Below are 16,067 nucleotides of genomic sequence, written 5' to 3' on the forward strand. Positions count from 1 at the left end.
TGCCGTTGGTCGCGCGTTGGGGGTCCTGTGTCACCATTGTTCTGGCGCTCGAGACGGATAAACGGTGATTTCAAGGCCCATTGAGCGCGCGATGGATTGTACGGAAAATCTATTAAGGGGCGGATAACATTGATTATTCGACGTCTTCCTTAAAAATACAAAGTGCACTAAATACATTTATCTGGACTACTTTGACGTGCTAGAGGTGTTGTGTTGTCAGTCAACAATTACTTAAGTTCTATCTGAAAATGTCGCTTACACTTTATAATATTTTGAGAGGTGAATACTTATATTACTTAATTGAAGTGCAAGTAGCATATACAATATTTGCAACTTGTCAGGGTTACCAGTCAAAGTGTATTTCAAAAATATGTTTGCACATTTTAGTGACGTGTGCTTGAATTTGGACTATAATATTGGCTTTAGCCTATTTAAGATTAGGTTTTAAAAGTGTTTAGCCATGACATTATACAGGCCCTTGTTTTGGCATTCCGAGGGAGAAATAGGCTACATTTGAAACCACTTTAGAACGAGTTGAACTCACTTCAGTTGAAGTTTCAGATTAGCTCTGTGATATTAGTTTTAGGTAATTCAACGTTAGGTTGAGCCAAAATGATCATGATAAGATTTCTTCATTTATTTAGCCTAATGTAGTAATTTTATTAGTGGCAGTGATTAGATGTTAGTCTGGTACATTGAGGTTGTATTTTGGGCAATGCTGACATCTAGTGGTTGTAGTCCCAATTTTGCATCCATGCTGTCACGCTCAAACCCAGTGCTGATTGGTTAATGAACAGGCGATTACAATGCATTGAGATGCAATCTTTGCCTTTTGTTGTTTCTTTTATAAACCCATCACTCAGACATTCCGAACACTGTAATCAATATTAACATTTGGAATACAATAATATTTAAAATAACACTCAAGCCGATGTTACATTCAAAACACCTAGCCTGCATAATTCTCAAAAGTTATGAGATATTTGTAACAGTAAATGAAAAACTCTATAATGTGCTAATATATTTTCTGTCTACATTCTAATGTTTGTCAATAGAAAGTTTAGATTATGAAGCATGGACTGTATTCATGATTTCAGACAAATAGTCACTTCATAAATTATCCAATTAGTAGGCTACTCTAGCAAAACATAGTAAAAGTAAAAGAGATGTTAATGTAGAAAAAAATATAATAATGCTGGTATATGTCGGAAACAGCGAGAGAAAAATGATAAGGAGATGGAGGGTCAGAGTAATAGTATTTCCAGATAGGAAAAAGGAGAATAAAAATAGAAATATCTATATATATCTTTAGCTAACAACAGTTCCATCTTCCAAAGACACACACACACAAAGAGAGAGAGAGAGAGAGAGAGAGAGAGAGAGAGAGAGAGGTTTACATCTTGATGCAAATGTAAAAATATATTCTTTTATATTGGGGCTGCTCTCTATCAGTGACACAAACACCCCAACACCCACATATGTTCACGATTCTGACCTACATATAAATACAAGCGGAGAAACTAAAACAGACTCTGAGACAGCACTCCTACACACACTCTCTCCCACATCTCACACATGCAGTGCATTCATCTGACTGAGGCTTTCTCCTGATTTTTTGCAAAGCAGTGGACTGGGAGGAAGGACACATTGCAAGGTATAGAGATGGCACCAAAAAGAGAACCATCAATCAAGAAGTCTCCATCGGGCGGAACATTACCAAGACATGGACCGCCGTTTCCTTGCCCAACCACGACACCTTCGCCCCCCAAACCAGCTCCTGAGTTGAAACCACGGATGTTACGTCCCTCTGACTCCCCCTTTGACCCCAACACATTAGAGGTAAGTGATAGTCCTGCTACATAGCATTTAGAATTTGAACTTATTATAATCACAGTGCTTCTTAGCATTCTTAAATCTCACATTACTAAATCAAAGAATATCTATCAGAAAAAGAATCTGATTCAAAATGGCAGGTAGATACAAAAGGCAACAAACTCATGAAGATTTTAAGAGTTTAAGGATTTAAGTATGTATTCCTTGGTATTATCTTTACAGCACTGTATACTGACACATTGTTTGCAACACACATATCGGAGTAGATCTGAATTTGATCTGAATCAACATCAAAGTAATCTCTTTTTATGCAGCTCTAGATTACCTCAGCAGGGCAAACTGAAAACTATGTCAACCCAGCCTCCAAATCTAAAGAGAATACTAGAGCTATATCAAGATTGAGAAATGGGGCACGGATGTAGCTTGTCCACAGCACAGGGTCCCTAAGCTGCATTACTGTCACCTTGAATTTTACTTTAAGGAATAGTTCAACCAAAAATAATTTACTCACCCTTGTGTCATCCCAGATCTGTGTACTACACAATTTGTCATCTTTATTGATATATGACTCTCATGCTTAGGTTACAACCAACACACCAAGCATAATTACATTGTTTTGTGTAAGAATTTAAAAACATATTTTCCAGCTATCAATACATTTCCACAGTGACATTCCATGTTATCCCAGATATTCAAGATGATTCCCAGATTTCCCTATAAGCGTAACATACTCATTCATGTGCGTGGGCATGTGTCTTTGAAGTGCACACTGAATTCAACCTAACAGATGGTTAAAGGAATAGGCCTAGTTCACATAAAATGAAAATTCTCTCAGCATTTACTGCCCCTCATGCCATCCCAGATGTGTATGACTTTTTTTCTTCTGCAGAACACAAATAAATATTTTTAGAAGAATACCTCAGCTCTGTAGGTCCATACAACCTACCAAGTGAATGGTGACCAAAACTTTGAAGCTCCAAAAAGCACACATAGGCAGCACAAAAGTTATCCATATGACTCCAGTGGTTTAATGTAGCGACGGGCATTTTCAAGTTATATTTTAGTCAAATACTCTAACTCACAAAAAACGAGTACTTGATTAATAGTTAATTAAAATGCATGTTAAAAATAACTCGTATGACACATACATGAATCTTACGTTTAGTTTTTTTCACAAATGCTACCAAGAACGGTTTCAAAATAAGATAACTTCAACAAAGTATGCTTTTCTTTTGGAAAAATTAAATAAATGAACAATATGCATTAATACAAATGGAAAACAAAAAAGATTGAAAAATAACAGTAAAAAAACATTTGCACTCACCTGAAACTTACAAAGAAACCAATACTGATGGCATTAGGGTAATACACATGTATAAATTCTGAGTCTACATAAAGGCTGTCACATTTGTATAATTTCACATGCTCTGCCGATTTTCTGAGATTTAAAGGGATAGTTCACCCAAAAATGAAAATTCTCGCATCATTTATTTACCCTCATGCCATCCTAGATGGAGTATGAATGACTTTCTCTCTTCAGCAGAACACAAACATAGATTTTTAGAAGAATATCTCAGCTCTGTTGGTCCTCACAATGCAAGTGGATGGTGATCAGACCTCTGAAGCTCCAGAAATCACAGACAGTCAGCATAAACGTCATCCATACGACTCCAGCGGTTAAATCATTGTCTTCTAAAGCAATATGATTGCTTTTGGTGTGAAAAATCAGCATCAGTATGCGCGTGTGTCGTAATTGCGTTGGCATGTTCATGCGAGAACTGACACACATACGACACACCTGGAAGAGCAGCGCTGTTTACAACTAAGTAGAAGGAATGCTGTACAGAAGTTTTGTTGGTTTTGTTTTAGATCTGTATTTGTATCTGTTTGTTTACGCACAACAGTGCATTTGTGTGCTTATCCTGGATGTCTTAACCAAGAGAAAAACGTGAGATTAAGTCCATAACATGCCAACAAAATTCGTCACACAAGAGACCAGGTGATCTCAGCGCTCTCGTGAATGCATATGCTGCTGCTGACTGGAAGTGATGGTTTATAGTTAAGTACTTAAATATTTATCTTTTTTGCACCAAAAGTGAATCTATCGCTATAGAAGAAATTAATTTAACTGCTGGAGTCATATGGGTGACGCTTATGCTGGCTATCTGTGATTTTTGGAGCTACAGAGGTCTGATCAACATCCACTTCCATTTTAAGGACCTACCTCTTCTGGTGAAGAAAGAAAGTAATATACATTTGGGAGGGCATGAGGGTGAGTAAATGATGAGAGACTTTTCATTTTTGGATAAAATATCCCTGTATGCGATCTATTTCATTTTGGGTGAAAACAGACCAAAATATAACTCTTTTCCAACTGTACATCTTGCCATTGCAGTCTCTAGGCACGATACTGATTTCAAGCTCGATTACACTTCCTAGTTACGCTTGACTCGTGTGCTGAGCGCTAGATGGCGCTAGGAAGTGCAACTGAGCTTGCCACTAAGGAGAATGCAGAATCTGCATTGCAGATGTCAAAATTCATAGTCTGTTCTCACCCAAAAACAATTAGATCGCTTCAGAAGACATGGATTTACCACTGGAGTCTAGTGCATTACTTTTGTGCTGCCCTTTATGTACTTTTTGGAGCTTCAAAGTTTAGGTCAACATTTATTTGCACTGTATGGACCTGCAGAGCTGAGATATTCCTCTAAAAATCTTCGTTTGTGTTCTGCAGAATACAAAAAGTCACACTGAGCGGGGGTAAATGAGAGGATTTTCATTTTTGAGTGAACTATCCCTTTAACTGCATGGCTTCACAAAATATACAAACGATCTGCAATGATAATACAATTAACTTTGCATATTGTGCGGCCAATCGTTATGCTTTAGGGATCAGCGCTGGGCGTGTCTCTGTGCAGTGATGTCACTCTTTGTGTGTAATGAGAAGACTGCTCGTCTCCACCCTTCATAACTCTACACAGTACTAACGCGAGTCTTCTTCTCACGCTCCTGCCGCGACGCACACACCCGGAAAACAAGCCACTGCTGCGAATATGGTACGCATAATTATGAATATGTAGTATAAACAGTCAATAGTAGCATAGCTTTATATATACTTAACTAAATCTAAGTTTCTGTAGCTATATCCACGGTTAGCGTTGAACAGTCGCCAACCGAAGTCTGTCGTTAGCTTCTAAGATGCTAGCTAACCAAGTCTTTGCTTTTCAAGGCTATTAAGTGAGCTAGAAAGTGTCCAGATATTTGGAAATGGTTAATAGATTTCCTTCGCCTAAATCGACGACTTCAAAAGGCACGCTTGAATTCGATAAAACAGTGTGTTTTGTAGTTAAATGCTCACTTGGTAGAGCAGTTGTGAGTTAGCTGACAGTGTTAGCAGGTCAGTTTTAGACGGAGAAGTTAAACTTGACTAACTGTTACTCGTTACGAATTTTGGAAAGCCCGAAATGCGTTATTAGAAGTGCCATTTGACTCACAGCTTTGCTATTGTGTCTCATTTCACATTCATTGAGTGTCGCTCTGTATTCAAACAGTCTGACTTCTCCGAGGACCAGATTCTTGGTGAGTTTGTCTCCTGTGCAGGTGCATGTTATCATTCTGTCTCAAAGTGTTTCCTACCTTCTTTATGTATTATTTCCCTCCATTCGATACTATGCAGCTTGCTTTCTACATCCCTGCCCGGTTATTCTGCTCTTGTTACTTTTCTCCCCTGCATTCTTCCTGCTTTCCTTCCTTACCTTTTGTATTGTTTTCCCTTTGCCACTGTTGTATGTCATCTCCAGATTGAGTTTAACTTGGAGCAAATACATGGTGAGTGTACTGAAAACCTCTCTGTTCTTATGTAATTTAGTTTGCATGGTGTTACGGACAGCACAGTGCTGTTTGTGTGTCTGATTGCACCTCGCTTGTCTATTTTATTTGAAGTGCATTCATTAATTAATCCAAAACAATTCACAGTAGTAAAAATTCCCAATAATTTGGTTTGGTTTAAATTTAAAAATGCATTTTAGAAGTGTAGTCAAGTCATTTTTATTTTTATTTGTATTGCGCTTTTCATAACACGCAATGTTTCAAAGCAGCTTTACAGGAAGTCATGCATTAACAAAAACAAAAAATGAAACTAATATCTATAAAGTTTTAGAGTAATCATTATGTAGTTTGAATAAATATGATTGTAATTTGTGTATAAAAATTAAATAATTGTATTTAGAATCCCAGTGAGCAAGCTGAAGGCGACTGTGGCAAGGAACACAAAACTCCATAAGATGTTGGTTAATGGAGAAAAATAACCTTGGGAGAAACCAGGCTCACTGTGGGAGCCTGTTCCCCTCTGGCTAACATCATGAATATAATGCCAATATTAGTTATTTGTGTGCAGTGCACGTCATGGTTTAAAATGATTAAATTAAGTAAGTGTTAAGGGCCAGTGTTTAAACAAAGATTTTGTAAGAACTGTAAGATTAATAACTTATCCATCCTGGATTAACTGCAGAAGTTCATATAGATGCATTGTCCTTTGTTAGTTGGCTGATAAAGGCTTTTGTTGGCAATAAAATGATAGTCCGAAGTGTAGGCCGATTTGCTAATGTGGTTCCTCTGTGGCATGGACAGTCATGTCTGTTGAGGGTGTGTCAGGAAGTGTTGAAATTCAGCTAACAAAAGAGTGTGCTCTTAGCTTTGTTTAAAACATCTCCACCTAAATATTAGCTTTGTAACTAGAATGTTTAGAGCTGTACGCTGTTTTCTACCAATTGCATGAGTATTTAGAGTGGATGGCAGTTTAGTAAAGGAGGTTGACAATACTGCTCACCCTCCCTTATTGCTCTCATACCATATATGGTTAAAGGCTAAATTTCCAGGCATGCAAGAGAATAGCCACATTCCAGTGAGCAGGAGAAGCGTTACGGAACTGGGAGCATTTTGGAAAGGGCCTTGCCCCAACAGATAACATTCAGTTGTACCAGCAAACTTTGGCCCAGGATAAAATAATAGTTTATGTATAACCACACACAATTTAAGCACTTAAAAGCTCAATAATTGCAGAACCTTTTTAATGTTTAAAAAGGCCTATTTTTTTGTAGTTCATCTTTTAGAGTGCCTTCTATGTGTTTTCATATTCAGTTTATTATATACTTTCATATTCTATGATCAATTTGAATATCAGGGTTGCCATATGATATGCAATAATAATAGTGGGCTGGAAGAAATTTGTTTGGTGCCAAGTTAGTCTCAAGTCTTAAAAGCAACTTGATGTGTCTAAATAATTTAGTCGCTTTTTAACATGAACAAAAGCTCTCCACTGAGGACTATGAGCTAAGGTGGTTACGGTAGATACAATTTCTGTAGTCATTTAGCCTGTCCAAACTAGCCAGAGTGGAGACCGCAGAAAATAGCCTCACGTAACATTAAGATTGATGGCTGGTGCGATGTTTCTCTGTGTGCTGAGCCATTGGGCTCCTTAAATTAAGTTGACCTCTTTAAAGGAACGGCTTGATATCTTTACATTGAAAGGCATATTATCTGTTGTCCTGTATTTCACGCAGGCTAAGATCAGCTCTCCTTGTTTGTCATTCCGTCATGCATGTATGTTCTCTTCTTCTAGTCTCTCCCCAATTCTTAGCATCTTTTTCAATAATGTCTTGAATGATCTCTGCAGAATTCAAAGAAGCCTTCCTTCTGTTTGACCGCACGGGAGATGGGAAGATCACCTACAGTCAGTGTGGGGATGTGATGCGTGCTCTGGGCCAGAATCCTGTCAATGCTGAGGTGCTCAAGGTCCTGGGAAACCCAAAGGCAGAGGGTAGGATCACATATTTGTTGGCCATTCAGTATAATGCCACATGAATATTGACTGACCTGTGTTGTCATTGACTGCATTGTATGTTCTATTTCTTCTCTGTATCTGTATTTATAGAAAGGTGGTTGTGGTTCGTTCATCCATGGTAATCAGTATTGGAAAATGACTAACTAAAAGTATTGATGCTGCTAAATTAAAAATAAAGTAGTTTGACAATAGTTCTGATGTTTTCAAAACAGTGTTGATTTTCTGTTAATGAGTTGCTTTTTAAATAAGTAGCAGTGATGCCTGATAAAATGCCTACATCACCTTTGATGTTACATTGTGTTGCACACACAGCTCTACAGCCAAGTGAGCTGAGGGAATCGTCATACACAATCTCCTAAAATGTCCTATATCTCTCTTGTATATACCGTAATGTTAGAGTCAGATTCATTTAGGGAATCGTTTGTTTAGACAATGTCAATTTTTTATAAAGCACATTTAAAAACAATGACGGCTGACCAATGTGCTGTACAACAATATGTATACCAAAAAAAAAAAAAAAGTTAATATGAGGGTTTTCAACTTCATAGCACTTTCATATTCCAGAGGTTGATTTTTAATATTATTATTTTTATTAACAGATTTCAGCCTCTTTATTTTTATATGAAGGTCACGTTAAAATGACTTGGAAACTTTTCACCGTGCTTTAATTTCTTTTTGGTAGTTTTTAAATGTCATTTATGAAGAGATTTTGTTGTAGCATTGTCCCAAACCCAGACTTTCAAGGTTAAAAGTAGTTTCAAGGTTAATTTGTAGTGTAGCTACTTTCTTAAAAGGATAGCTTAACTGTAGTTTAACGTTTTTAATTATGAGTTGCTTGGCAATGTAACTTTTGTTTAAAGTAGCTTTCACTGAAGGTAATTATAGTTGTTCTTAGTATAATGCAGCACTTTTCGTACCACTGTCTCCTTAAGATGAATCGCTTATGTATTTATTCCTCTCTTGTAAGTCGCTTTGGATAAAAGCGTCTGCCAAATGCATCTGCATTATGCAGAAATAAATGCTATCTTGTCTGATTGAAGGCTTCTGTATTTGTTTTCAAGAGATGAACCATAAATTGTTGGACTTTGAACAGTTCCTGCCCATGCTCCAGGCCATCGCTAAGAACAAAGACCAGGGCACGTTTGAGGATTTTGTAGAGGGGCTAAGAGTATTTGACAAGGAAGGCAACGGCACAGTCATGGGTGCTGAGCTCCGCCATGTTCTCACCACACTGGGTAAGTCGGCCTGGTCTCCAGAGGAGATATTTACAGCCTACTTTTCCACATCTAGGCCATTGAATGAAAAAACTGATTGTAGATATGGTTGAATTGATTACCATTTCACCAAAACAAGCAAGAATTCTTGATTTCCTTCATTGTGGAATGATATGCAGGGCTCAGCAAGGGTTTTTAGTTCAGATTTGTACTTGTCCTGCCAACATTTTTACTGGCCCCACTTAAAATGGTTTGAATAATACATTTAGATTTTAATATTTTCTTTCCAAAAAAGATGAAAATTATGTAACTATGTTGTAGCTGTGAAATCTATAATATATGTCATGAACACTTTTGCTGGAAAACATACGGTGCACAACACTGATTACATAATTTTCAACTCATTCAAACTGATCTTTCAAGACTATCACAAGTCACACTCGATTTTGACAAACTCATCAATACCGGTCAGCTAGATAACGTTACCATGGTGACATTTATGTCAGCAGAATTTGCAAACATTGCAGAAAACCAAATGCATACAAACACATACTCATGATTGACCAATGTGAGCTCGTTGGAACGTAGTACAGGGTTCGTACAAGGTGCTTGAAGTGCTTGAAGTACTTGAATTTGGCTTTTCAAATTTAAGTCCTGGAAAACCCTTAAATTCAATTTTTACCAAGAGGTGCTTAAAGTTCTTGAATTATGAAAAGTCTTAAAATACGTTGCTTAAATCATTTAATAAATGAAATGTATTTTTATTTTCGGGAAATACAACGACAGACCACTAGACCACTGCTGAAGCAGGCGGCAGATAGACAGCGCTGTCACGGGCACCTGTTACTTTTGGCAGCGCAGTTCAGAATGGGCCAATCACAATCAAGTGTTACTGGAGGATTTAAAAATATATATATTTTATAGATACTGCTGTGGCGGATTTAACAAGTATGAATTCTTGCAACTATCAGTTTTAATTAAATTACTCTCCAGAGTGAAAAAATTATGAGATGTAAAACGTTTTGAATGATTTGAATGCAGATCAATGGATTCAGTTTTGTGAGCCGTCTAGCGCCCCCTTCTGTAAAGAAAGCTTTGTGTCTCACAAAATAGGTTATGTCTGACAACATTTGGGTCAATATCAAAATATGTTGACAAAATGTCCCTTGACTTTTTTTTTAGTCAAGAAAAAGCTTTAAAATAGCGTATTTTGTAACCTAACCTTTAATGATATGAAATGGCTTGACTCTGTTTTGCAGATGTTTTAGAAAATATTTGAAATTGTTAATTGCCTGAAAAAATATTTGTTCTCTTCATCTGGTACAACAATTCTAAGTTATTTGTGTATTTATTTTGTATTATTTTTAATAAAAGCATTAGTGCAAAGTGTACAAAAAAGCAAAACAAAATTACTATTAATAATTTAAAAAAGTTTGTCCCTTGATTTCATGTTATTGCTGTTATGAATGTTAAAACCTTTTCTTTTTTTGTTTAATTTTTTTTAAATACAAAAAGTTGTAGAAAAACATTAAGGTTTAAGTTCAGAGGCTGCTTAAATATGCATATAGTGATTTTTCCCAGCATGTTAAAAAGTTATTCACATTTTTACTAATATGTTCACACACAGATATTTGGTGTTGTACCCCATTGAACCCTCAAAATGTGTTGTAACCCATTTAACCCTCGTTAGTGTTAACTTGCTCCGTTCGTGAAACAAAATTAATAAAAGAATTCAGCCAAGTTGTCCTTTATGAATAAAAATTAATGTCAACATGTTACAAAATGTTTACCCTCTGTGTTTATAGGCAAAAACTGAACTAAATGAAAAATTTCAATATTTTGTAAGTTGGAAAGTCAACATTTTTTGAGAATGACCCATTTGCAATTTGGGTCAGTTCCTCACATAAATCTGTTGTGTGACTTTAGAAAACATGAAACAGCACATGAGTCATATGGACTACTGTATACGGACCCAGTTATTCACTTTTGTTGGAAAGAGAAGTGCGTTTTAAGGGAGCACACTACAATTGCACATCAGTTTCGTCATGAATGAACCAAGAATTGTTACTGTGAGAATATGTAGTTAAAGATGCTCATTGTTGTAATAAGTGGTGTTTTATAAAAATAAATTAACTGAATGGTTAAAATATTTTTATTTAAAATTAACAAAAACAATTTGTTTTAATGACATTTCGAGCATAGTCCTTGAAAACAAATAAAAATGTGCTTAAAGTCCTTGAATTTAACTTTGAAGCATCTGTATGAACCCTGGTAGTAACGCAAGCTCTGACCCGATGGGGCAAGTGACACTTCTGTCAACTGGCCCAAATTTCAATCTCTCAAGTCCCAGGCAATCCTATTGTAGTGCATTATTTGTATTGTACAGTACAATACCATTTGTAGTGTAAAAAAATATTGACATCATTGTTATTTTAGGCGAGAAGATGACCGAGGAGGAGGTAGAAACACTTCTAGCTGGACACGAAGATGCTAATGGTTGCATCAATTATGAAGGTAAATGAATGAGTCCAAATGAGTGTCAGATGTGTACATATGTAAATTAAGAGAGCAGCACATCAGTCACAGTGCTTCAAAGTGTATTTTTACCATATAAGCTAATGGTGTGCAAGGTAATTACTATATTTCAATACAAGCCATAACTGTGTGCTGGCCTGGGAATCCAAGACTGACAATAACTCTATTCTAATGGAGAAGAAAACTGTTCACATGTGAAATTCACTTGCCGAGAATCTGATGGTGAAAGCATGCTGTAACTGTAACTGATCTTCCACAGCCTTCGTTCGTCACATCATGTCTGGCTGAGAGATGTCTCGGGTGTACGTCTACCTCCTGCCCTCAACATTTATAACACGTGAAGCAACATTCCATCAGGGCTTTTTCTTTAATGCTCTCAGAGCACACATGCTTGCATAGTTCACACCTTGTCTATTTGCCACATTCAACATATTACATATGATCACAGGGTTGCTGTGCATCATGTGATGTTTAGAGCTTAGAGAGCCTGGTTGGAATTAGTTTGGAGGTTTTGATGGACTCTACCCTATCTCTGCAGCAGCCTTATTTTTTTTTTTCTGACCCCTGGCTGCAGCATGCTCTCTACATATGGCCATCTTTGTGACAGCTCTCAGAGGCCCTTCTACTTGTTTAGAAGTGAAAAGGCGACTTCACTCCTTCATACTTGAGCACAGGTCAAGAGATGTAATTAAACAATGTAATTACACTGAGTACATTTACATGGACTTCAAAAGTCTGATTTCAGTCGGACAAAAGCAATAATTTGTCTCTTTAAAATGATGTTAACTCGTTAGTCCGACCAAACTGTACCTGTCCGTTTTTTTGCGAAATCGAACTAACAGACCAAGATAATGCGGTTGTACATCGGTTCCATCTAGCATGTAAACACTTCAATCAGTCCGCAATAGGCCTTGCCATTATGCGTATGCTCTGAAAAACAGAGGTGTGTATTTAACCCTGAAGTCGATCGCAACACAAAGAGCAACAACAACAACACAGTGGGTGTGTTTCATTCAGAAGTTATCATCCCTGTGTCCTATTCCCTTCAGAGACTTTATCATCAACTGTGAGAGCTTTCGAGGGCTGAAAGGTGTGGGGCTCAAAAAGAATGTTTATTTGGAACTCACCTTTTTGTTTTTTTGTTTTTGTTTTTTTTTTCCTCCCCAATTTGGAATGCCCAATTCCCAATGCGCTCCAAGTCCTCGTGGTGGCGTAGTGACTCGCCTCAATCCAGGTGGCGGAGGACAAATCTCAGTTGCCTCCGCATCTGAGATCGTCAATCCGCACATCTTATGTGGCTTGTTGAGCGCGTTGCCATGGAGACATAGCACGTGTGGAGGCTTCACGCTGTTCTCCATGGCATCCATGCACAACTCGCCACGCGCCACACCGAGAGCGAGAACCACATTATAGCGACCACAAGGAGGTTACCCCATGTGACTCTACCCTCCCTAGCAACCGGGCCAATTTGGTTGCTTAGGAGGTCTGGCTGGAGTCACTCAGCACACCCTGAATTCGAACTCGCGACTCCAGGGGTGGTAGTCAGTGTCTTTACTTGCTAAGCTACCCAGGCCCCACCTTTGAATTTTTTTGGGAAATTCTTTTTGAAGTGATCTTTAAGAATGACTGCTATGATTTTCCACCCTTCGAAGTGCCCTTTGGAGGCTAATTTATCTAATGTGTAAGGCAGGGACACATGGTGAATGTAACCATGGTACACTTATATCACCCAACACCAATCTTTGCAGTAGCAATAAATTTAAATAATACTACTATTTAATAAATAAATAATACTTTCCTATTTAATAAATAATACTATTTTCATACATTCCAGCATAAAATATAATAAAAGAGATGCATACTATGGCCAAGGTAGCATGCTAGCATTAATGCTATGAATTCAGGATGTAAACACTACAAATCTCACATTATTTGCTGCACATTTTACTTTTCATTTATCATCAAGTGGTTATAGCATTTTTTACTGATCTCATGTGTATTCCATTCATAGAATAAGGCAGAAAGCATGATGTTATTGAATATGCAGCCTGAAGCAAATGACCGGTACAGATGAAGAGCTGTTGAAGTATTCAGACAAGTAATACCAGCCAAACCATATATTTTCTTAATCGTCTACTTAGTCATCTCTCCTCAATCTAAATGTTAATATTATGCTTTACACAGAGTTTATAAGGATTATGTCCAAATGAAGCAAAGCACATCTTGTATAGTTAGAACAATCCAGGTGCAAATAGTGTTGTCTTCTATAACGTTCGGATAACCAAAATCAATACGTAAACAATGTAAGAAATGCTCATGGCTGGAAAGTTGTCGTTGTTGTTGTTGTGACTGTTTTGTGGGTCTGTAGATGTCTTTTTTGACGTGCTACTATGACGCAAAAGATCAACCGGAAAACATCTATGTCACCACCTCAGCTGACAACCTTTCTTCAGCGATTCAACTACGCATGGTGTCGTGTTATCTTGGACATAGAGTTTAAGACTGTAGCTTTACCATGTAAAAACCGCAGTTGTTCAATTATATTTGCCCATGTAAACATACTCACTGCCATGCTCCACTCAGAATACCTCACTTTCAGTGTCTTTTGGGTGTATTGCATCAATATGTTTTCAGCCTTAAGCTGGAGCTTCTAAAAACACAATAGGCACACACCCTCCCTGTGCTCTCAGAGCAGTGAAGTTGCTTTTATTTTGAACTAACCAATCAAATTGCAGTGATTGGCTGATCTTTCTCTCCTTTTCCTGATGGAGGCTGATCCATAGCTCAACACTACGATTTCTCATTACTGTAGCTGTGCTATAAAACTGTTTCCACTCTTGCCCTGTAGAGGAAAAGCAGATGGAGCTTCTTTAACATTCTCTTCAATCCTAGACCTGGTTGTCTTTGAGCTGTGGTTTAGTAGGAGCTTGCCATGATCTTGCTCTCACCTTGTCTCTCACCACTTAAGAATGAGTGCAAATGGGGAACGGCTTCAAACTGCAGCAAGTTTTAAAGTATGTCAACTTTTGAAGGATTAAGAAAATTTGGAACTCATTTGGATAATTTTGGTTTTCAAGATCATAACGCCAGCAGTTTGCAGTTCTATGGATTAAAGGAATTTGGACTTAAAGGAAGATTAGGGAATCTAGAACAGCAGTGTGTAAGGATCTGCATTTATTTTTCTCTAGCATATACTGCTGCTCATGTTAAGCTGCATGCTGTAGTTGGGGTCGATTCCCCTTTTTGATGCTAAAGGGAGCCTAACTTTGTCTTATTTCTTCTTTTCACAGAACTCGTCCGCATGGTCATGAGCGGTTGAAGATAAAGAATGCAACCCATTTGTTGGTCTTATTTTCTATGTAATTTCATATATATATTTTTTCCTATTCATTCCATCATGTTCATTTGCTTATTTGCCACAGTCCTCCTCTTGGGTTTGCACTCATTTGGGTATTATTATTAGAAGTGCCTTTTATCTTCTTTAAGTTCCCATATGATTGTCCCCAAGAGACGTGCATCCTATCCTGTGGTATTCAAACCATATAGCGATATGGAAAAGATCTCTTGTGTGCTGACAATGTCTGCAATAAAAGCTCATGATGCAGCACATTAGCAGTGTGTATGCAATATCCAGTGTATCCTCAGGCATCTCTGGTGGACAGTGCTGTAGTACAAACGTTGTTTGTGGCCAGACTTTTTTTTTTTTTTGTTTTTTTTTTTGGCCTTTTCAGAATGAGAAGTTACCTTTTTCAAATTGAGAAATTATGAATCAGAAATGCAATAACATTTACTGTATTAATTATCTTGGAATGTTCTTGCTGTCCAATAAAGTACATTTTAAACAGATAATGCCTTTGTCTGTGGTCTTTCAAAGTCCATTTCTATATGGGTGTTTCTTGACCTTTGGGCAATTCATGTCCCAGACTCCCAGGGATTGTATTTTTGTTGTAAGTTCATATCAAAACAGACTTGACTTTTTACCATGCATTTTTAATTTCTCAAAATTTATGTTGAGATTGCATTGTTTTAGCCTTGTCCCAGACCAAGACTTTCCATATTAAATTGTGAAAATCCAAATTGGCCTATTACATGTTTAAAACTGTTGATCTAAACAACATGATCCATTTCAATATTTGTGTGAAAATTATTTGTCAATTTTTCAAAAATTACGATTGACCTATGCTTATCAGATCAATATTTAAGTCCTTTTTTTGCTAGAAATTCTCCTCCCTGCCCAGGTGGTGATATGCATAAAGAATGTGAATCACCAAAAGCACAAGAAGAAGAAGGTGAAAGTTAAATTGGAGATTGACAGAGCAGGGAGAAGAATTTATAGTAAATAAGGACTTAAATATTGATCTGTTTCTCACCTACACTAATCATATTGCTTCTAAAGGATTAAACCACTGCAGTCTTATGGATTACTTTTATGCTGTCTTGTGATTTTTGGAGCTTCAAAATTTTGGCAACCATTCACTTGCATTGTATGGTCCAAAAGAGCTGAGAAATTCTTCTACAAATATTAATTTGTGTTCAGCCTAAGAAAGTCATACACATCTGGGATGGTATAAGGGTGACTAAATGATGGGAGAATTTTCATATTTGGGTGAACTATTCCTTAAGTGTACTTGTTTAACTAATTC

General features: G+C 37.2%; 1 protein-coding gene across 5 annotated transcripts; it reads left to right on the top strand.

Moving 5' to 3' along the window:
- The first annotated feature begins 1,647 nt into the window (after nt 1-1,647).
- On the top strand, nt 1,648-15,273 carry zgc:153867 (uncharacterized protein LOC337226 homolog). Of its 5 annotated transcripts, none has more exons than XM_051660362.1 (7): nt 1,648-1,839; nt 5,634-5,661; nt 7,508-7,651; nt 8,737-8,910; nt 11,326-11,403; nt 11,684-11,726; nt 14,715-15,273. In XM_051660362.1, exons 1-6 carry the CDS (start codon nt 1,663-1,665, stop codon nt 11,710-11,712), a joined length of 630 nt encoding a protein of 209 aa, XP_051516322.1. In that variant the 5' UTR covers nt 1,648-1,662; the 3' UTR covers nt 11,713-11,726; nt 14,715-15,273. The 5 variants fall into 5 exon arrangements, with proteins under 5 accessions (XP_051516322.1, XP_051516321.1, XP_051516325.1 ...); XM_051660365.1 differs by lacking the exons at nt 1,648-1,839; nt 5,634-5,661 and adding exons at nt 4,768-4,889; nt 5,385-5,412; XM_051660363.1 differs by lacking the exons at nt 1,648-1,839; nt 5,634-5,661; nt 11,684-11,726 and adding exons at nt 4,768-4,889; nt 5,385-5,412; nt 14,502-14,584.
- Nucleotides 15,274-16,067: the final 794 nt, after the last annotated feature.

This window comes from Myxocyprinus asiaticus, chromosome 28 (assembly GCF_019703515.2).
Source record: "Myxocyprinus asiaticus isolate MX2 ecotype Aquarium Trade chromosome 28, UBuf_Myxa_2, whole genome shotgun sequence".
NCBI lineage: Eukaryota > Metazoa > Chordata > Actinopteri > Cypriniformes > Catostomidae > Myxocyprinus > Myxocyprinus asiaticus.